This window comes from Stegostoma tigrinum, chromosome 16 (assembly GCF_030684315.1).
Source record: "Stegostoma tigrinum isolate sSteTig4 chromosome 16, sSteTig4.hap1, whole genome shotgun sequence".
Classification (NCBI taxonomy): Eukaryota; Metazoa; Chordata; class Chondrichthyes; order Orectolobiformes; family Stegostomatidae; genus Stegostoma; species Stegostoma tigrinum.
This window is the reverse complement of record NC_081369.1, coordinates 36,869,231-36,892,667: the sequence shown is the minus strand read 5'-3', so window position 1 is coordinate 36,892,667 and position 23,437 is coordinate 36,869,231. Positions and strand designations below refer to the sequence as shown.

The 23,437-nt window shown below is 42.8% G+C and overlaps 1 protein-coding gene across 10 annotated transcripts in view; it reads right to left on the bottom strand.

The window, feature by feature from the left end:
* banp (BTG3 associated nuclear protein) overlaps positions 1–23,437 on the bottom strand; it is a 296,836-nt gene that overhangs the window by 52,913 nt on the left and 220,486 nt on the right. For all 10 annotated transcript variants that reach the window (XM_059651709.1, XM_059651711.1, XM_048546311.2 and 7 more), the window contains one exon: positions 2,523–2,567. In XM_059651709.1, coding sequence (XP_059507692.1) covers positions 2,523–2,567 — 45 coding nt within the window. The remainder of the gene's footprint in view (positions 1–2,522; positions 2,568–23,437) is intronic.

Sequence of the window (23,437 nt, the reverse complement as noted above, 5' to 3'; positions counted from 1 at the left end):
TAACAGATTGTTGATCATTATAAAATCAGTTCTGTAATGGCACATTTTTGTAATTAACTAAAATTAAAATTAGCAATTAATTTTAAACATAACTTCTGTCAGTTGCAGTAATGAGGATATGGGAGAGTGGCTGCTGACCTAAAACTTGGATAACTAGTGATTTAATTTCAAGGTTAAAAATCCAAACATTCAACTTTATCTTTTCAAAATTAACACTATTCTTTTACTCTGCATTTTACACTATGCCAATAATTTCAAATGCCAGCAATATATACTGACAGGTAGAAATTCCACCAAGCATTGCCATCATCAATATATAGTGAAAACATTCTTATCATTAGAGGTATAAGAGTCATTGAATCATTACACAAACAAAGGTGCTGGAAAATCTCAGAAGGTCTGGCAACATCTATCAAGGAAAAAACTTCCTCAGTCACTGGACCCAAAACATCAACTCTGTATTTTTTCCCTTCACAGATGCTGCCAGACCTGCTAAGCATTTCCAGCGACTTTGATTTTGTTCCTGATTTGGAGCATTCACAATTTTTTCAGTTTTCATTGAATCATTAATTGCACATTAGTTGGCCATTCAACCCAGCAGTGCACGCCACCTCCTTGAGTCCCAATCAGTTCTGTAGCCCTGCAAGCTTTTTGTCAAATGCCAAACCAATTTCCTTTTGAAATCCTTGATTGTTTCCACATCCACCATCCTAATGGAAAGCAAATTCCAGATCATACTGTATGGACGTTGTCTGGCACATTAATCAATGATCTTGTGAGGAGCAGGTCAGTAAGTGGTAACAAAGAAATAAGGAAGAAGGCAACCTTATGTCAGCCAGTACTTACATGCTGACTAGGCCTCCAGAATGTTGTAATACAATTTGTATTTTTTGGAAAATTGTAACAAAGATGAAAATCCATTTGTTTCCTTCAAAGCAATGTTTCTGCTACGAACTGACGTTTTATAGAAATGCTGTATAGCATAACTGAAATGTTGCTAATACTTCACTGCAGACAATTAAGCAACATTAATGTACAAGATAATAAAATGTGAAGCTGGATGAACACAGCAGGTCAAGCAGCATCTCAGGAGCACAAAAGCTGACGTTTCGGGCCTAGACCCTTCATCAGAGAGGGGTATGGGGTGAGAGTTCTGGAATAAATAGGGAGAGAGGGGGAGGCGGACCGAAGATGGAGAGAAAAGAAGATACGTGGAGAGGAGAGTATAGGTGGGGAGGTAGGGAGGGGATAGGTCAGTCCAGGGAAGACGGACAGGTCAAGGAGGTGGGATGAGGTTAGTAGGTAGGAAATGGAGGTGCAGCTTGGGGTGGGAGCAAGGGATGGGTGAGAGGAAGAACAGGTTAAGGAGGCAGAGACAGGCTGGGCTGGTTTTGGGATGCAGTGGGGGGAGGGGAAGAGCTGGGCTGGTTGTGTGATGCAGTGGGGGGAGGGAACGAACTGGCTGGTTTTGGGATGCAGTGGGGGAAGGGGAGATTTTGAAGCTTGTGAAGTCCACATTGATACCATTGGGCTGCAGGGTTCCCAAGCGGAATATGAGTTGCTGTTCCTGCAACCTTCGCATGGCATCATTGTGGCACTGCAGGAGGCCCATGATGGACATGTCATCTCAAGAATGGGAGGGGGAGTTGAAATGGTTTGCGACTGGGAGGTGCAGTTGTTTATTGTGAACCGAGCAGAGGTGTTCTGCAAAGCGGTCCCCAAGCCTCCGCTTGGTTTCCCCAATGTAGAGGGAGCCACACCGGGTACAATGGATACAGTATACCACATTGGCAGATGTGCAGGTGAACCTTTGCTTAATATGGAAAGTCATCTTGGGGCCTGGGATGGGGGTGAGGGAGGAGGTGTGGGGGCAAGTGTAGCATTTCCTGCGGTTGCAGGGGAAGGTGCCGGGTGTGGTGGGGTTGGAGAGCAGTGTGGAGCGAACAAGGGAGTCACGGAGAGAGTGGTCTCTCCGGAAAGCAGACAGGGCTGGTAAAAAGTAGGTTTAAAGTACTGGCACTCACATTGCCAAAAAGATGCATACTTTTTCTCCTTCATTCATGAGATTGAATTATTGTCCATCCCTAGGCTGTTGCTAAGTGATTACATATGTATTAAAATATATTTAAAATTAGCAATATTCGCCATGAAAATTCAGTTTCACATAAAATCATATCAATTTATTTTACAGTTGTATTCTGTTGTATTTTGTTTCGTTACTGATATACTGAACAATGCAGATGGGAGGCACAAAAAACAATATTGGTAAGCCGCTTCAAATCAACTTTTGATGATGCTAATGACAGCAAATATTATATTAATGTAGCATTAATCAAAATAAATGATCTAACTAAAAACTGCCCTTGTTTAATTACAGCTTTTTAAAAACTCAAGAATACCAAATTCATTACAATGAGATTAAAGAATACCTAATTTGCAAGGCATGCGCCAGAAGTAGCAAACATATACTCATAATTATTTGTCAAACATGTAAAACAAGATCATTTGATAAAAGTACCTACCTGGCCATCTTGGCTAACATGGACCTGGTGTATTTGGAGATTGCCCTTAAAGACAAAAGGAATAAAAAATATATTACTTAGTTCAACAGCTCTTTCATCTTGCAGTTTACCCCATTCATCAATCTGGTGGTTCTCTTCGAGATATTTGTCCAAAAGTTCATCAGTTCACTGGGTAAATGTAACAGATATAGGCACCGACCAATCCTCTCAGACTGAGAGACTGTGTGTTCTTGTGCCAACTGTTGAACCATACTGAATTTTTAGTTCCACACACACTGAAATCACAATGGATTCAAACTTCCCAAGTTTTCAGGAATTTCATCATTAGTTAGAACAAATTTCAGCAGTGATGGATTAACTATTATCTGGCACATACAAGTAAGAAGTTCAACAGCAACTTCCTCAATAAAATGGCAACAGCAACACTGTAAACACAAAGCAGATCAATCAACAACTGCAAAGGGAAAACACGGATTCTGAGTTTTGGATGCATGTATCCTTCAGAGTTCCAATCAAAGTAACTGTCTTATGAATTTCAGCTATGAGCCCATCACAAGCAAACATTTGAGGTAAGTTGCAAATAATATAACATTACTGCTGAAGACAATATTTTGTAAAGTTTTTTGTCTTGAATGAATATCAGTGTAAAGGGGAACAATATTTTAATCCTATTTAAGAGAATGCTGACTGAAGGTTAACTGCACTTTGAATGGTAGAATGCATGCATTAAATGATGGCTATATACTAGCCATCATAGTATATGATTACTATGGCAGGGTAGCCATAGTAGGCAGGGTAACTTTGATTCGGTCAACTTGTTATCCTGAGGAATGATCCTGGGAACGGATGTCATAAATTTTGTTAAAATGACTTTGATGCACTGAATATGCCTGCCTTTTCTGTCTGCCAAGACAAGGGTCCTGTCTATTAATCTACATAGCTTCCACTATGCAAATACACTGTCTAAGAATCTAATTGACTATTTATAAACTGATTGCCAGCATAATTCTTATCATACTCAGGATTACTTAGCAAATGTTACTGAATCACAAAATTTCATCTCATGTTAGACACTCATTTAGCCCAGTAGGGACTCCACATATTAGAAAAGAGAAAAGCACAAAAAAGAATTTGAATGTATAACTGGTCAAACAAGATGTTTCCTGAGAGTATACCAATAAAGAAAGGACTTGAATATAAATTTTATGTGACTGAATATTCCAGAAACTAAAGAAGTTTCATTAATCAACATGCCAGAAGTTTCAAAGATTAAATTAAATTGTTAAAGGGAACTGACTGAAAATCGAAAGATGACAGAGGACATCTGAATGATAGAGGCAAGATACTGCAGATGATGGAAACCTGAAACAAACAGCAGGGAATACTGTTGAAATTCGGCAGGTCTGGCATTATCCGTGGAGACACAAACATTGTTGGTGCTTCGAGTCTGGTATGACTCTTCTTCAGAACTGCTATTCTGAACACCAGCATTTTCTACATTTGTTTGAAATGATGAGTTATACAAATAATTGTAATAAAATTACACAAAAATAAAAGTGCCAAGTCAAAATCAATATTGTTGAATTTCAGTGGCAAATTAGAATTAGAGTTATTGTTGCAAAAGAAGCACATCTGTTTATTAGGACGTCAAACGAAGTTAAAAATATTCTGCTATCACTTGCACTTATTAGCAGAGAAGGATAACATAGCTTTGACAGATATTTTGTTTGGTTGAACAACTTCATAGGCTGATAAAATATGCTGACTCATGCTATTGATGATTTATAAATCCATAGTACTCGGTCTTCTGGATGAGTGCTCTGGCTTTTCAACTCTGATCAAGTGGGTAGAACTGCCATTTTATTTTCTGAATGTCACTCAAGTTTGTTGTGCTTTTGCAACTTCAAGCAGGTTTTTTTTTCTGATCTGTATATACTTTCTTTAGCATGCATTTACTTCAGTTTCATCACAGCAGTGAAACAGTAGGCAGTTTTACAGTTGTATAAGACTTTGGTTCGACCACATTTGGAATACTGCGTACAGTTCTGGTCGCCACACTACCAAAAGGATGTGGATGTTTCGGAGAAGGTGCAGAGGAGGTTCACCAGGATGTTGCCTGGTATGGAAGGCACTAGCTATGAAGAGACGTTGAGTATATTAAGATTATTTACATTAGAAAGATGGAGGTTGAGGGGGGACCTGATTGAGTTCTACAAAATCATGAGAGGTATAGACAGGGTGGATAGCATGAATATTTTTCCCAGAGTGGGGGACTCAATTATTCGGTGTCACAATTTCAAGGTGAGAAGGGAAAAGTTTAAGGGAGATATGCATGGAAAGTTCTTTACACAGAGGGTGGTTGGTGCCTGGAACGCGTTGCCAGCGGAGGTGGTAGAGGCGGGCCCAATAGCGTCATTTAAGGTGTATCTAGACACTTACATGAATGGGCAGGGTGCAGAGGGATACAGATCCTTGGAAAATAGGTGACAGGTTTAGATAGAGGATCTGGATTGGCGCAAGCTTGGAGGGCTGAAGGGCCTGTTCCTGTGTTGTAATTTTCTTTGTTTTTTGTTCTTTGTTTATCGAGGCCCAGCAGTCTTAGATTCAACACAGCAACAAAGCATAGTTTAACAGCTGTATATTTCAGGAACTGCTAATTTGGGGGGGTAAAAAATAACATGTCATCTGTAAAATGCAGGAAGTCAGGCCCAACTGGCATCCTAGACTAGTATATGTGAAGAATGTACTTCTAGCTGCAAAAACAAACTCTGACATTCTGAGCTTTAATGATGATTGGAGTCACGGCAGCACATCTTCAAGGCTGGGAATTATGTGGATAGCATATTGAGAGAGCTGTTCACACAGTAGCTTAGAAGTGCAGAGGAAGGAAGGTGACCACCAAGCAGTCCGAGAGAAACAGGCAGGTGGTGAGGAGTCTCGATGTGCCACTCACAAGTCGGTTCTCCATGTTGGAATCTGGTGAAGGTGCTGATTACTCATGCGAATGTAGTAACAGCCAGGTTTGTGGCACTGCAAATGGCTCAGCTGTATGGCAGGAGAGAAAGTGAACAAGGTAGGGATGATAGTGACAGGTGATTCAGTAATTGGGGGAAAAGACAAAAATTTCTGTGACCATCAATCTGACTCCAGGATCCACAATACTACAAAGCAGCTGCAGGACACTCCTCTAGAGGGATGGCAATCAACCAAGGCTTGTGGTCTATGTGCACAGAACCTGTCCATCACAGAAGCCCTACAATGCATGAGGCCATTCAGCCCATTGAGTCTGCACAACCCTCTTCAGAGCATCACACCCCTATCCCAGAGAATGGTATGCAACAATCCAGAGCAAAAAAAAAATTAGTTGGCAGAGAACAGATGTCAACCGGTGAGATTAAAGTTGGGCAGGACTGACTGGATCAAGAGGTTGGCATGTAAAACAATGACTGAACAATGGAACATCTTCAAATTGGAGATGTTTCGGGTACAATGAGAGTGTATTTCCTCCAAAGGGAATGGCAGAATAAATTAATCCAGAGCCCTGGATGCCAAAGGAGATAAAGATTTTTTTTAGAAGTGTGCTTGCAACAAGTGTCAAGTTGAAAATGAAACTGACAACCAAGGGAAATATCAAAGGGTCAGAGGAGAGGTGAGAAAGTTAATAAGAGAAACAATGAGGAATTATGAGCTTAGCTTGGCATTCAACATAAAGGGTGTCCTGAAGTCTGCTACAGCCAATAGAAATAACAGAAACATGATAAAAGGAAGGCCAATCTGAACCAAAAAGCGAATTTACACCTAAAGACAAGGGGTATGGCTGAGGTGTTAAATTTGTATTGTTCTTTTCCAACAGAGGAGAAAACTCATTTACTAGAAGGGTTGAAAATAAACAGGATGGAAGTATTAGCCGGACTTTTGGTGCTTAAAGTTGACAGAAGCCAAGATTGGATGAGATACATCCAACAATTTTGATGGAAGAAAGACTGCAAATTGCAGGACACTAGCTGAAATCTTTCAGCCTTCTCTAAACTTGGGGGCAAGTGCCAGAAGACTAGAAAATTGAAAATGTTCCTGCCTTGTTTAAGAAATGTTATACGGATAAACCAAGCAAATACAGTCAGTTTAGCTCCAGTGGCAGGGAAACTTCAAGACAACTTTTCAGAATTGAATTAGTACTTGTATGGAAAAAGGAATTGCTATTCCGAAGGTAATTCAATTATTCAAATCACCAGGCTTGAAGCAAAACACACTTTGTTCTTACACCATAGTTAAAATATAAACAAAAAGAAAAAAAAGAACATTAGCATGTTTAACTAATTTGTTGAATTTTTTTAATAAGATGTAACAGACTCAATAATGGTTATGCTGTTATTGTGGTGTACTTGGACTTTCAGAACACTCTTGATAGTGTCGCACAGCAGACTTAAGAAAAACTATAGGCCATGGAATAAGAAGGTCAGTAGTAGAAACTGGCAAGATAGGTAAACACAGCAGTAAGTAAAGGATACAGCATCCTCGGCTTTATTTATAGGGGCACAGAGTACCAGATTAAGAAGACAATATTGAACTTACATGACTTATAACTTATTAGACCTTAGCTGAAGTACTGTGTGAAATTCTGGGTGTTATATTGTTGGAAGGATGTGAGTGCTGTTATGGACTTGATCAAACCCCTCAAAATATATTGGGAAGACAGTGTAGACCCCAAAAGGCAAGTATAAAATATTGCATTCTGAATGTAATTCAATTATTCAAATTACCAGGCTTGAAGCAAAACACACTTTATTCTTACACCATAGTTAAAATACAAACAAAAGAAAAAAAGATAATAAAATGTGAGGCTGGATGAACACAGCAGGCCAAGCAGCATCTCAGGAGCACAAAAGCTGACGTTTCGGGCCTAGACCCTTCATCAGAGAGGGGGATGGGGGGAGGGAACTGGAATAAATAGGGAGAGAGGGGGAGGCGGACCGAAGATGGAGAGCAAAGAAGATAGGTGGAGAGGGTGTAGGTGGGGAGGTAGGGAGGGGATAGGTCAGTCCAGGGAAGACGGACAGGTCAAGGAGGTGGGATGAGGTTAGTAGGTAGCTGGGGGTGCGGCTGGGGGTGGGAGGAAGGGATGGGTGAGAGGAAGAACCGGTTAGGGAGGCAGAGACAGGTTGGACTGGTTTTGGGATGCAGTGGGTGGGGGGGAAGAGCTGGGCTGGTTGTGTGGTGCAGTGGGGGGAGGGGATGAACTGGGCTGGTTTAGGGATGCAGTGGGGGAAGGGGAGATTTTGAAACTGGTGAAGTCCACATTGATACCATATGGCTGCAGGGTTCCCAGGCGGAATATGAGTTGCTGTTCCTGCAACCTTCGGGTGGCATCATTGTGGCAGTGCAGGAGGCCCATGATGGACATGTCATCAAGAGAATGGGAGGGGGAGTGGAAATGGTTTGCGACTGGGAGGTGCAGTTGTTTGTTGCGAACTGAGCGGAGGTGTTCTGCAAAGCGGTCCCCAAGCCTCCGCTTGGTTTCCCCAATGTAGAGAAAGCCGCACCGGGTACAGTGGATGCAGTATACCACATTGGCAGATGTGCAGGTGAACCTCTGCTTAATGTGGAATGTCATCTTGGGGCCTGGGATGGGGGTGAGGGAGGAGGTGTGGGGACAAGTGTAGCATTTCCTGCGGTTGCAGGGGAAGGTGCCGGGTGTGGTGGGGTTGGAGGGCAGTGTGGAGCGAACAAGGGAGTCACGGAGAGAGTGGTCTCTCCGGAAAGCAGACAGGGGTGGGGATGGAAAAATGTCTTGGGTGGTGGGGTCGGATTGTAAATGGCGGAAGTGTCGGAGGATAATGCGTTGTATCCGGAGGTTGGTAGGGTGGTGTGTGAGAACGAGGGGGATCCTCTGGGGGCGGTTGTGGCGGGGGCGGGGTGTGAGGGATGTGTCGCGGGAAATGCGGGAGACGCGGTCAAGGGCGTTCTCAATCACCGTGGGGGGGAAGTTGCGGTCCTTAAAGAACTTGGACATCTGGGATGTGCGGGAGTGGAATGTCTTATCGTGGGAGCAGATGCGGCGGAGGCGGAGGAATTGGGAATAGGGGATGGAGTTTTTGCAGGAGGGTGGGTGGGAGGAGGTGTATTCTAGGTAGCTGTGGGAGTCGGTGGGCTTGAAATGGACATCAGTTACAAGCTGGTTGCCTGAGATGGAGACTGAGAGGTCCAGGAAGGTGAGGGATGTGCTGGAGATGGCCCAGGTGAACTGAAGGTTGGGGTGGAAGGTGTTGGTGAAGTGGATGAACTGTTCGAGCTCCTCTGGGGAGCAAGAGGCGGCGCCGATACAGTCATCAATGTACCGGAGGAAGAGGTGGGGTTTGGGGCCTGTGTAGGTGCGGAAGATGGACTGTTCCACGTAACCTACAAAGAGGCAGGCATAGCTGGGGCCCATGCGGGTGCCCATGGCCACCCCCTAAACCAGCCCAGTTCATCCCCTCCCCCCACTGCACCACACAACCAGCCCAGCTCTTCCCCCCCACCCACTGCATCCCAAAACCAGTCCAACCTGTCTCTGCCTCCCTAACCGGTTCTTCCTCTCACCCATCCCTTCCTCCCACCCCCAGCCGCACCCCCAGCTACCTACTAACCTCATCCCACCTCCTTGACCTGTCCGTCTTCCCTGGACTGACCTATCCCCTCCCTACCTCCCCACCTACACCCTCTCCACCTATCTTCTTTGCTCTCCATCTTCGGTCCGCCTCCCCCTCTCTCCCTATTTATTCCAGTTCCCTCCCCCCATCCCCCTCTCTGATGAAGGGTCTAGGCCCGAAACGTCAGCTTTTGTGCTCCTGAGATGCTGCTTGGCCTGCTGTGTTCATCCAGCCTCACATTTTATTATCTTGGAATCTCCAGCATCTGCAGTTCCCATTATCTCTGATAAAAGAAAAAAAGAATTGGCTTTACACGACTGGAAAGTTTAACAGAATAATAGATTATTTAATTACTAAACAGCAACTCTTCTGATATAGTAACATTCCATAAACACAAAGCGCAAAGGCAAACTCAGTAAAATAAATTGCCCCATGCAATTCAAGCAGAAGGAAGATAATGCAAGCTTTTAGCTGTAACAATGGGAGGAGAAACTGCTTCCACATCCATCTTCAAGACCAACAACTAGTGAAAGTGGAAGTAAAATCCCAGTTCTGTAGGAGCTCTACCACCTCTCCACCCCTTCATGCTGCTTCTGTTCTTCCAAATTAAAAAAAACGGAGGCCTCAAGCTGTTTACTTTAACGGCTTGGAACAGAATGCTGAGCACCACTGTCTCAACTTCATTAAAAAAAAGACAATATACACCTCATAAAGCCAGAGAATCATCAAACCTTTTCCCTTAATAAAGAAGGAACGATCAATATATGAAGATAGCTTCTCTTTAAAAACCTTCAGTCTTACACTATGAGAACACTACAATACACATACATTATTTGAAAACTTACAATGCAGTTGTGACAAAGTGTAGGCAATTACGTTCTCTCATCCTGCCAAATGCATAATTATCAAATTGAATGACTGAAATTATAAGCTCCATCTAAATAGTCTAGTTTTTTTATTCTTAAATTCTTCCAAAAACTTGGAGGGATTATGACCTGTATATACAATTGTTACAGACACGTTACTGCTTCTCAAATGTGGAATATTTCTGTTGATGAATATTCCACTTTTTGGAAAAATAGCCTATATCTCCTTCTAACTTCTTGTTATCATCTGGCAAGATTACAGCACCAACATCCGCATCACTTGCTTTGATAGCCACTTCAAATGGCTTTGTGTAATTAGAGTAGGCTAACACTGGGGTGGTAATTAACAAAGTTTTCAGGTTGTCAAATGCCTTCTGACATTCTTCCATCCACTGAAATTTTCTGTGCTTCTTCATCAGGTCAGTCAGTGCAGCAACCATAGTGCTAAAATTTGATACAAGTTTTTGATAAAAGCCACTCAGTCCCAGGAATCAACAATGGTCTGAGACACCCCCCAATAATTTTTATTTTCACATCCCATGGGACCATTTGTCCACGGCCCAGGAATGTGACTTGGGCATTTGCAAACTCACTCTTAGCCAAGTTTCTCACTAAGCAAGCCTCCTTAAGTTAATTGAATACTTCTGCAAGATGCTCCAAATGTTCCTTACATGTGTGATTAAAAATCACCACAACATCTATGTACAGTACACAATTGGGTAATCCTTAAATGACTTCATTGGTTAGTCTTTGAAATGTGGTTGATGCATTTTTCATAGCAAAAGGCATGACTTTAAACTGGAACAGTCCATTCGGTGTCACAAAAGCTGAAATTTTCTTCACTCTTTCGGATAAATGTACCTGCCAGTATCCTGACTCAGTACAACTTAGAAATAAAAGCTGCTTGTCCCACCTTCTCAATAAAGTTCAAATGTGGGTTAGGATATGAGTCAGATTTTGTAACCGTATTGATTTTGTGATAGTCTGCAAATAATCATTGTGTACCATCTGGTTTAACATAGCAACAGTGAAGGTAGGAGCAGGAGGAGACCATTCGACCCTTCGAACCTGCTCCGCCATTCTTCACTATCATGGCTGATCATCCAACTCAATAGCTTAATCTTGCCTTCTCCCCATAACCTTTGATCCCATTCACCTAAAGTCTAGTCACCTCTTGAATACATTCAATGTTTTGGCACCAATTACTTCCAGTGGTAATGAATTCCAAAGGCTCACCACTCTTTGGGTGAAGAAATGTCTCCTCATCTCCATCCTAAATTGTTTACCCCAAAATCTCATACTATGACCCTGGTTCTAGTCACACCCACCACTGGGAACATCCTCCCTGTATCTAACCTGTCCAGTCCTATTAGAATGCTGTAAGCCTCTATGAGCTCCCCCCTCATTCATGTGAATTCGAGTGAAGACAATCCCAACCTAGTTAATCTCTCCTCATACGCCAGACCCACCATCCCTGGAATCAGCCTCATAAACCTTCACTGCATTCCCTTGAGAGCAATGACACCATCACTAAGGCTGAGCACCATTCATTGTTTCAATTATATTGTGTTTGAGCATGCTTTCAATCTCTTTTTGAACCTGTGCCAACTTTAGAGGGTTCAGACCATAAGGAAGTTGTCTAATTGGAAAGCATTTCCTATATCTGCAACATGCATAATCATGTTACTATTTCTGATCTTAATCCCATATATCTCTCCATGTGATTGTACTAACTCTTTCAGAGCATTTTGATTTTCCTCTGAAAGGGAACTCAATTTATCCCAATATTTTCAGAACTTTCTCATTGTCCAACTTAATTTGAGGAATGTCCACTTTAGAATCATCTGAACTTGGTTTTTGCTCTGGATTCAAAAAGTAATACATTCCCCTTATGCTTTCCTTCCTTATAAAAATACCTTGTAAATATATTCAAATGACACACAGATTTCTTCCCATCTGGCATTCCTACCAAATAGTTCATCTCACTCCATTTCCTTTCAATTTGATAAGGCTCACTAAACCTTGCTTTTGAAGGTGTACCTACCATCAGTAGTAATACCAACACTGCAGATCCTTGAGCAAAGCTAAGAATTTTTGTTCTGCTTCCTACTTTATCACATGCTATGCTTTTTCCAAATGCTGTCTAGCTAACTGACCTGCTCTATTTAATGTTTTCCTAAAAATTTGACACATGGTCCAAACATGTGGTCCCTAACTTTCTCCTTAATTCTTTCAGCAGTCCTCTCACCTCGTGCCCAAAAATTAACTCAAATGGACTAAATTTGGTTGATGCATTTGGTGCATCCCTAATTGCAACAAGTAAAAATGGAATTCTTTTATCCCAATCCTCTAGACAGTCTTGATATAAGCCTTCAACATGGTCTTTAAGGTTTGATGCCACCGCTTTAATGCTTCCTGTGATTCTGGATAATACACAATGGATTTGAATTGTTTTATTCCCAAGCTATCCGTAACTTCCTTGAATAACTTTGATGTTAACTCTGATCCTTAATCTGATTGTATCTCTGTGGGTAGTCCGTATCTAGTAAAAAAATTTGAGTAACTCTTGTACAATCCTTGTAGCCGTGACACTGTAAAATGGAATGGCCTGTAGAAATCTAGTGGACACATCCATTATGGTCAACAAATATTGATTCTCACTTTTTTGTTTTAGATAGGGTCTTACACAATCAATTAAGACTGTTGTAAAATGTTCCTCAAATGCAGGATTGGATATTAAGGGTGCTGGCTTCATTAGTACCAGAGGTTTTTCAATTTCCTGACACATATGACATATCTGCCAAAATTCAACGACGTCTCTATGCAGTCCAGGCAAATAAAAATGTTTTTATAGTTTGGCTTGAGTTTTCTTTCCTCCCAAATAACCTCCTACTGGTAATTCACATGCTACCCTCAACACCACCTTTCTATAACCCACCGGTAATACAACTTGATGCACTCTGTCCATTTCTCATCCACCTGAATGTGTGATGGTCTCCATTTCCTGATCAAGATTTCATGTTTAAGAAAGTAATATTCAAGGATACACTCAGATTCTTCTGTGTACACTTTTTGATACAACTGCCTTAGTTTTTCATCTTTTTCTTGTAATTCAGTTAGCTTCTCTGAATTAAAAATATCCACTTTGTTCTTCAACGGTTTTTGTTTTTTTTATCATCCATTTGATCAAACAGTTTCAGATAACTGAACTTCAACTTCCTTATCTTTACTCCTTAATTTCTCCTCATGTTTCAACCTGTGGATTTGTTGTCTTGTTACAAGAGTCTGGATATACTTCCTCCAACATTTCACTTGCCTGATTTTCCACTGGCTTTTCAACCATAGCAGGTATCACTCCTACCTGTCATCCAGCCATATCATGAGCAAGAATAAACTGTGCTTCCAGAACAGAGAAATTCTCTATTACTCCAACTACCAGTTCACCATTTTTCACTGGATTCTGCAATCTCAGATTGTACAATGGAACACTGGTCTTCTCACAATGAACTCCACACATTACCCCTTCTCAATTACATATCTCGTCTATCACCAAAGACTGACTTGCACCCATATCTCTTAAAATTTTCATTTCTTTATCTGCTTTTCATGAGTTAACCTTATCCATACAAGTAAATTCTTTAAAGAGATCTGCCACTTTCTTTGCAACAAACCCTTGATCAGGTTGTACATTCTGTTGCAGCTTTTTAACCTTACGTTATGCTTTGCTTCACCACTTCAACAAAAATCACTAGCTTATCCTGTTTTCCCACATCCATCTTCCTAGTGCTTTTTCTAATTCACCAACACTGACTACAAGTGGCCTATTTTGTTACAGTGAAAACACCTGAGATTTTTGTTTAACTTCTCTTTCCCCCCCATGGGTTTGCTTTTTACTCTGTGGTAAACTATATTCAATGAAATCTCCTTTTCCCTTGTCACCCGAGAATTTCTTTTCCCCAATTTCTAATAGTCACAGCTTAAAATTGATGTTGGAAGCCAAACTTTGGCTAATGAACCAACTCATAATCACTGGCCATTTCAGCTTCTGGTACTAGTTCAAATGCACTTAAAATAGGTTCTTCACCTCCTCATACTCCCCCGACACCTCCTCTGATACTAATGCAAACTCCTTACCAGCTCTACATACCAACTTTGCTGAAATCAACAATATCCACATGGTCATCGGCCATTTCATTTGATTTGCCACTTTTTCAATATGAGAATGACTTCTATGTCCTTCTCATCAAACCTTGGCATCTCTTGCATATTTAAACAGATCCCCAACATACCTTTGACTATGATGGGATTGCTCTCCATCACTGTCCTCATTACGACTCCTATGTCTCATCTCTATCTCTGCCATTTTAAATCGACTTCCGATTTTCAATGCCAACCACTGTTCAAAAACTCTCTCTTTCTCCCATTCTTCTGCTAGGGCCTTCCTTTCCTTTTCCTTTTTTTCTGGTAGAGCTATTCTTTCTTTTTCTTCTTCCCTTACCATTGCCTCTAATTCAAGCTGCTTCATTTGCAATTGAATTTTAGCAGTTCTAAATGATTCCAATTGCATTTCTGGCATTGTACGTGTCGAGCTATTGCTGCAATTACCTCCCCTTTTTGCATGGACAAAGGCAACCCCAACTCAAGCTTGTCTACCAATTCCAAAAACTTTGCCTTGCCTACTTTTTCTACAACTCATGAACTGACCTCTTCCATTCTTTGGAAATTCTTAGTGACTGGAAGAGCCATTACTACACAAGACACACCCTATATGAAGCAGACCAGACCAAACCCCCTCAAAATATATTAAGAAGATAGTCCAGACCCCAACATTGTCTTATTTTTTAAAGGCAATTAATACATTGAGTTCCGAATGTAATTAAATTTGTCACACTACCAAGCTTGAAGCAAAACACACTTATATTCTTACATTACAGTTAAAACATAAACAAAAAGAAGAATTGGAATAACTTAATTCTTCTGGAAAACTTAATAGAAAAATAGATTATTTAACTGCTAAACAGCAACTGTTCCATTATAGTCAAATAACATCCCAAAAACACAGCCTTGGTAAAGCCAAATTCAGTAAAATAGATGATCTCACATGCAATTCTAGCAGCAGGAAGAGAACCCAAGCTTTTAGCTGTAACAGAGAGAGAAGTAAAAACTTTTGCATCCAGCTTCGAAACCCCTGCAATTACCGAAAGTTAAAGTAAAATCCTGGTTCTGTGGGAGCTTGACTCCATTCGTTCTTGCTGCTTCTACTGTTCTGTCTTAAAAAGAAACCCAAGACTTCATAAGCTGTTTACTGAATTGGCTTGGAACAGACTGCTCATCACCTCTGTCTCAACCTCTCTTTATGAAGAAAAAGAACAAAATACATCTCTTAAAGGCATAATGTTGTCACAGCGCAATGGTGAATGTGCAGAAGTGGTTTACAAATATGGTTCCAGCAATGAAGAACAGACAGATATTAGGATTGTTTTCCTTGGAGACAAGACGACGAGGACATCTGATATAGATTTTCAAAACCACAAGAGGGTTGGATATGGATCGATAGGGAAAAATTGTTTGTGCTAGTAAAGGAAAGAAAATTAAAATGTCAGGGATTTGAAGTGATCTGCCACAGAAACAAGGGTGAAGTGAGGAAAAAGCTTTTTACTTATGGATTAGTCAGGACATGGAATGCATTGTTCTGAAGTGTGGTGGAGGCAAGTTCAGTTGAGGCATTCAATAGAAATGACTACCTAGATAAAAATTAAGTGTAACAGAATGAGGAAAAGGCAGAAGATTGGCACTAGGTAAAGATATTCATTTAACAAGGTGCAATCACAATGTGCCAAAAGGCCTCCTTCTGCAATATACCACTTCTCTGATTCTGTTTGTGATTTTAGCATCCACATTTCAAAAGGTGTATATTTTCTTCCACAAATCTTTATTTCCTGTCTAAGTTTCTTAGGCATACAGGACAGTGGATAAGATGCAGCACTGAACTTTTCTCCTTGTAACAAACTTGACTTTTCTTATTGTTAACATATTCTTCATCTTCACAAAATTGCTTCTGGTTACCTCCATCTTTCTTCTGATTTCAGTGCTGCATCTATCATCGTCTGTTATCACAGAATCTTAGAGTCTCTACAGTGTGGAAACAGGCCCTTTGGCCCAACAAGTCCACAACGAACCTCAGAGAATCCCACCCAGACCCATCCCCCTTTTACCCACCTAATCTACACATCCCTACGGGCAATTTAGCATGCCCAATTCACCTAGCCAGCACATCTTTGGACTGTGGGAGAAAACCGGAGCACCCAGAGGAAACCCACGCAGACACAGGGAGAATGCGCAAACTCCACACAGACAGTCACCCAAGGGTGGAATCGAACCCAGGTCCCTGGCGCTGTGAGGAAACAGTGCTTACCACCGAGCCACTCTGCCACCAGATTTTCTGATTTACTTATTTTAGGAAGGGTCACCAGACCCGAAACGTTAACTGTTTTCTTCTCCACAGATGCTGCCAGACCTGCTGAGCTTTTCCAGCGACTTTGTTTTTGTTTCTTATTTACTGGTTTTGTTGTGAGTTAAATTTTCACTCTAGCTTCTTCCAGTGCATTTCTTTGCACTACTGTTGTTTTTGTCTTTTTGGTCTTCACATTCAATCTAGGCAATAAATTTCTAGACTTTACTTAACCTATAATACCTGTAGGGCCTCTTCTGATTCTGCAAGTTGCACCATATTTTCAACATATCACAAGTTCATTATCTTCTTACCTCCACGTTTCACCCTTGGACAGACATCTAATTCTCTGAATACTTACTCTGTATAGAGAGAATAATCCTGGCAATAGTACACAGCCTTGTCATTTTCCACTATTCACTCGAAACATAACAGATTTGTCCATCTTCTAATCTATTGTTCACTAATTGTTTGCAATATCGGGTCGGGATGCAACATTCAGCACTGTTTCTAATAGCTTTTATAGATAAACATGAATGAAAGCTTTTTCATCATCTAAGCAAATGTAATTTTTTTCTTCAAACTGCAGATTCAAACAGGGTACAGTTTTACTTACATTCTCATACTTCAGGAAGTGAATCATGCTATTTAAGAAAAAAAAAGTAAAAGTTTCTTCCCTAGTAGTGAATTAACTCCAAATATTTCTGGACATTTATCAAAGATTATTCTTAGGTTAAACATTCCCTCTCTTGCTTGTCCTTACTCCATGTCTAAATTAAGCCTATGTTCCACCTCAGCTCGAGAAGGTATTATTATTTCTGTTACGATTTCAAGGTCTTTTAAATGAGATGACTCGATAAGCTTATTCAGGGGAAATGTGATAAAGCATGAGGATCCAGGAAATGACAACACGATACAGGTGAGTTGTGGATTATTGAATCCATTCAGAAATTTAAAGATATACGATTGTTATAATATTCTTCCCTCTTTGTAGCATGATGATTTATTTAACAAGTTAGTGGGTTTTGAAGGCAAAGTAGCGAATTAATTCCAACTATTTTGACTTGGTTGAAACCTACGATCCTGAGGGTTCTTGACAGTACTGATGTGCAAGGTGTATTTCTCCTTGTGGCAGAATCTAGAACTAAAGATTACCATTTTAAAAAGAGTGTTGCTTATTAGGGGAGAGATAAGGAAAGTTATTTTTTGGAAGAGTGTTGAGAGGTTTTGGAATTCAGTTCCTAAAAAGGCAGTAGAAACAGAATCTTTCAATGTTTTAAGGCAGAGATAGATAAATTCTTAATAAACAAGGTGATGAACAGTTAACTGGGAGTAGGCAAGAATGTGGAGTAACCAAATCAACCATAATCTTATGGAACGGTGAAACAGGCTCAGGATGCTGAAACGGCCTACCCTGTTCCCAATTCATATAGTTGTATGAATATTCCATTTCACTTATAGTTCAAAAAAGTGTGTTCCAGTTACTTGCATCTGAGACACAAATGAACAAACACAAAACATGAGCCCTATTCATCAAAAGACCACAAATTTCATGTTTGCAGAGGACTCTCAAAAATTGCAAACCAGTATTATTGGACCAGGTCTTCTGGTCTAATCGAGTCCTTTGCCCGTTACTACTTCTGGGTGTAAATGATCTCATTTTAGCCTCTCAATTCTGTCAAACTTCAGGCTCCTACCTCACAGTAATGCCTGACCAAAAGATGTTCCTCCTTTGCTGTCTTAACATTAGGACCCTTACAATAGTTCTATCAAATACTCAGAACCATATCCTATTGCCAAAGACCTGGATCCAAATCTTGGACTGTCTCAGGTTAAATCATACTGTTTTCATCCTTCCTGTCCTCTTTACGTGTGAGCGGAGTCTCTAACCCTGTACATGGTTTAGATTTCCTCAGATCTTTTGCTTCATTCATTCATGGGAGGTGGATGGGCCAATATTTACAGCCTATCCAAAAATGCCCTTGAAAGGGAGGCAGTGCATACATCAACACTGCAGTCATGTTCAAGGATTTTGAGTCAGCAATGAAAGAACATTGATTTACTTAAAAGTTGCAATGGTATGTGACTTGAAGGGAAACTTGCATACTGTGGTGTTCCTATAGATACGTTGTCATTGTTAGACCATAAGACCATATGACATTGAAGCACAAATTAGGCCATTCGGCCCACCAAGTCTTCTCCGCCATTCAATCATGGCTGATAAGTTCCTCAACCCCATTCTCCTGCTTTCTCCCCGTAACCCTTGATTGCCTTAATAATTATGAACCTAGCTTCTCAGTCTTAAATGTACTCAACGACCTGGCCTCCATAGCCTTCTGCAGCAGTGAATTCCATAGATTCACCACTCTCTGGCTAAAGTAGTTTCTCCTGATATCCATTCTAAAAGGCCTTCTCCTTACTCTAAGGCTGTGCCCTTGAGTCCTAGACTCTTCTACCAATGGAAGCGTCTTCCCAACATCTACTTTGTCCAGGTGATTCAGTATTATGGAATTTTCAATTAGATGCCTCCCCCCTCATCCTTCTAAACTCCAAATCAGTATAGTCCCAGAGTCCTCAAATATTCCTCATGTTAAACTTTCCATTCCTGGGACCATTCTTGTGAACCTCCTCTGAACCCGCTTCAGGGTCAATACTTCCTTCCTGAGATATGGGGTCTAAAACTACATGCAATATTCCAAATATGGCCTGACCAGAGCCTTATAGAGCCTCAGTAGTACATCCCTGCTTTTATATTCAAGTCCTCTCAAAATAAATGCCAACATACATCTGCCTTCCTGACTACTGACTCAACCTGCAAGTTTACTTGAGAGAATCCTGGACTAGAGCTCCCAAGTCTCTTTACACTTCAGACTTATGAACTTTCTCTCCATTTAGAAAATAGAACATACTGCTATTCTTCTTACCAAATTGAATGACCTCACATTTTCCCACGTTGTACTCCATCTGCCACTTCATTGCCCTTTCTCCTAACCTGTCCAAGTCCTTCTGCAGCCTCGCCACCTCCTCAAAACTACCTGTACCTCCACCTGTCTTTGTATCGTCCGCAAAGTTAGTCAGAATGCCCACAGTTCCTTCATCTAGATCATTAATGTACAAAGTGAAAAGTTGTGGTCCCAGCACTGAGCCTTCTGGAACTCCACTTGTCACCGGCTGCCATCCTGAGAAAGGCCCCTTTGTCCCTATTCTCTGCTTTCTGCCAGACAGCCAATCTTCTATCCATGTTAGCACCTTGCCTCTAATACCATGGGCCCTTATTTAACTCAGCAGTCTCCTATGTGGCACCTTATCAAAGGCCTTCTTTAAGTCCAGGTAGATAACATTAATTGACTCTCCTTGAGCTACCCTGCTCGTACTTCCTCAAAGAATTCTAGCAGATTTGTCAGACATGGCCTCCCTTTGATGAAACCATGCTGACTTTGAACTATTTCACTATACACTTCCAAATATTCAACAATCTCATCCCTTACAATGGACTCCAAAATTTTACCCACAACTGAGGTTAGGCTAATTGGCCTGTCATTTTCCGTCTTTTGCCATACTCCCTTTTTAAACAGGGGTGTCATGTTAGCAATTTTCCAGTCCTCTGGGACCCTCTCTAACTCTAGTGATTCCTGAAAGATCAACACTAACGCTTCCACTATCTCTACAGCTATGTCCTTTTGAACTCTGGGGTGTAGTCCATATGGTCCAGATGATTTGTCCACCTTCGGACCAATCAGTTTTACCAGCATCTTTTCCTTGGAGATGGTCACCATACGCAGCTCTGCCCCTTAACTGTCTTGATTTTTTTTGGGATATTACTGGTGTCTTCCACCATGAAGACTGACACAAAGTAATCACTCAGTTCCTCAGCCATTTCCTTGTTCCTCACCACCATCTCTCCACCGTCATTTTCCAGTGGTCCAATGTCCACTTTTGCCACTCTTTTGCCCTTTATATATCCAAAGAAACTCTTACAGTCTTCATTTATATTACTGGCCAGCTTGTCTTCCAATTTAATATTCTCCCTTATTTCTTTTTTGCTACCCCCTGTAGGTCTTTGTAGCTTCCCAGTCTTCTGGTTTCTCAAAGCCCTTAACCACAGTATATGCATCCTCTTTTGCTTTTACGCTGTCTCTGACTTCCTTAGTCAGCCATGATTGCCTCAGCGTTCTTCTACCATGCTTCTTTTTCTGAGGGATGAATTTTTGCTGTGTCTCCTGAATTACTCCCAGAAACTCCTGCCATTGCTGTTCCACTGTCTTTCCTGCTGGAGTCCTCTTCCAAGATAATAAAGTGTGAAGCTGGATGGACACAGCAGGCTAAGCAGCATCTCAGGAGCATAAAAGCTGACGTTTCGGGCCAAGACCCTTCATCAGAGAGGGGGATGGGGTGAGGGTTCGGGAATAAATAGGGTGAGAGGGGGAGGCGGACCGAAGATGGAGAAAAGAAGATACGTGGAGAGGAGAGTATAGGTGGGGAGGTAGGGAGGGGATAGGTCAGTCCAGGGAAGACGGACAGGTCAAGGAGGTGGGATGAGGTTAGTAGGTAGGTAGTGGAGGTGCGGCTTGGGGTGGGAGGAAGGGATGGGTGAGAGGAAGAACAGGTTAGGGAGGCAGAGACAGGCTGGGCTGGTTGTGTGATGCAGTGGGGGGAGGGAACGAACTGGGCTGGTTTTGGGATGCGGTAGGGGAAGGGGAGATTCTCAAGCTGGTGAAGTCCACATTAATACCATTGGACTGCAGGGTTCCCAAGCGGAATATGAGTTGCTGTTCCTGCAACCTTCGGGTGACACCATTGTGGCACTGCAGGAGGCCCATGATGGACATGACATCTAAAGAATGGGAGGGGGAGTTGAAATGGTTCGCGACTGGGAGGTGCAGTTGTTTATTGTGAACCGAGTGGAGGTGTTCTGCAAAGTGGTCCCAAAGCCTCCGCTTGGTTTCCCCAATGTAGAGGGAGCCACACTGGGTACAACGCATACAGTATACCACATTGGCAGATGTGCAGGTGAACATTTGCTTAATATGGAAAGTCATCTTGAGGCCTGGGATAGGGGTGAGGGAGGAGGTGTGGGGGCAAGTGTAGCATTTCCTGCGGTTGCAGTGGAAGGTGCCACGTGTGGTGGGGTTGGAGGGGAGTGTGGAGCGAACAAGGGAGTCACGGAGAGAGTGGTCTCTCCGGAAAGCAGACAAGGGTGGGGATGGAAAAATGTCTTGGGTGGTGGGGTCGGATTGTAGATGGCGGAAGTGTTGGAAGATGATGCGTTGTATCCGGAGGTTGGTGGCGTGATGTGTGAGGACGAGGGGGATCCTCTTTGGGCGGTTGTGGCGGGGGCGAGGTGTGAGGGATGTTTTGCGGGAAATGTGGGAGACGCGGTCAAGGGCGTTCTCGACCACTGTGGGGGGAAACTTGCGGTCCTTGAAGAACTTGGACATCTGGGATGTGCGGGAGTGAAATGCCTCATCGTGGGAGCAGATGAGGCGGAGGCGGAGGCGGAGGAATTGGGAATAGGGGATTGGAATTTTTGCAGAAGGGTGGGTGGGAGGAGGTGTATTCTAGGTAGCTGTGGGAGTCAGTGGGCTTGAAATGGACATCAGTTACAAGCTGGTTGCCTGAGATGGAGACTGAGAGGTCCAGGAAGGTGAGGGATATGTTGGAGATGGCCCAGTTGAACTTGAGGTTGGGGTGGAAGGTGTTGGTGACGTGGATGAACTGTTCGAGCTCCTCTGGGGAGCAAGAGGCGTCGCCGATACAGTCATCAATGTAACAAGGGAAAAGGTGGGGTTTGGGGCCTGTGTAGGTGCGGAAGAGGGACTGTTCAACGTAACCTGCAAAGAGGCAGGCATAGCTGGGGCCCATGCGGGTGCCCATGACCACCCCCTTTGTTTGTAGGAAGTGGGAGGAATCGCAAGAGAAGTTGTTGAGTGTGAGGACGACTTTGGCTAGGCGGATGAGGGTATCGGTGGAGGGGGACTGATCGGGCATGCGGGACAGGAAAAACCGGAGGGCCTTCAGGCCATCTGCATGCGGAATACAGGTGTATAGGGTCTGGACGTCCATGGTGAAAATGAGGTGTTGGGGGCCAGGGCTATTTTAAGTTCTGGAGGAGGTGGAGGGCTACTAGAATACACCTCCTCCCACCCACCCTCCTGCAAAAATTCCATCCCCTATTCCCAATACCTCTGCCTCCGCCGCATCTGCTCCCACGATGAGGCATTCCACTCCCGCACATCCCAGATGTCCAAGTTCTTCAAGGACCGCAACATTCCCCCCACAGTGGTCGAGAACACACATCACGCCACCAACCTCCGGATACAACGCATCATCCTCCGACACCTCTGCCATCTCCAATCCGACCCCACCACCCAAGACATTTTTCCATCCCCAACCTTGTCTGCCTTCCGGAGAGACCACTCTCTCCGTGACTCCCTTGTTCAGTCCACACTGCCCTCCAACCCCACCACACCTGGCACCTTCCACTGCAACCGCAGGAAATGCTACACTTGCCCCCACACCTCCTCCCTCACCCCCATCCCAGGCCCCAAGATGATTTTCCATATTAAGCAGAGGTTCACCTGCACATCTGCCAATGTGGTATACTGTATGCGTTGTACCCATGTGGCCTCCTCTACATTGGGGAAACCAAGCGGAGGCTTGGGGGCCGCTTTGCAGAACACCTCCGTTCGGTTCGCAATAAACAACTGCACCTCCCAGTCGCGAACCATTTCAACTCCCTCTCCCATTCTTTAGCTGACATGTCCATCATGGGCCTCCTGCAGTGCCACAATGATGTCACCCAAAGGTTGCAGGAACAGCAACTCATATTCCGCTTGGAAACCCTGCAGCCCAATGGTATCAATGTGGACTTCACCAGCTTCAAAATCTCCCCTTCCCCCACCGCATCCCAAATCCAGCCCAGTTCGTTCCCTCCCCCCACTGCACCACACAACCAGCCCAGCTCATCCCCTC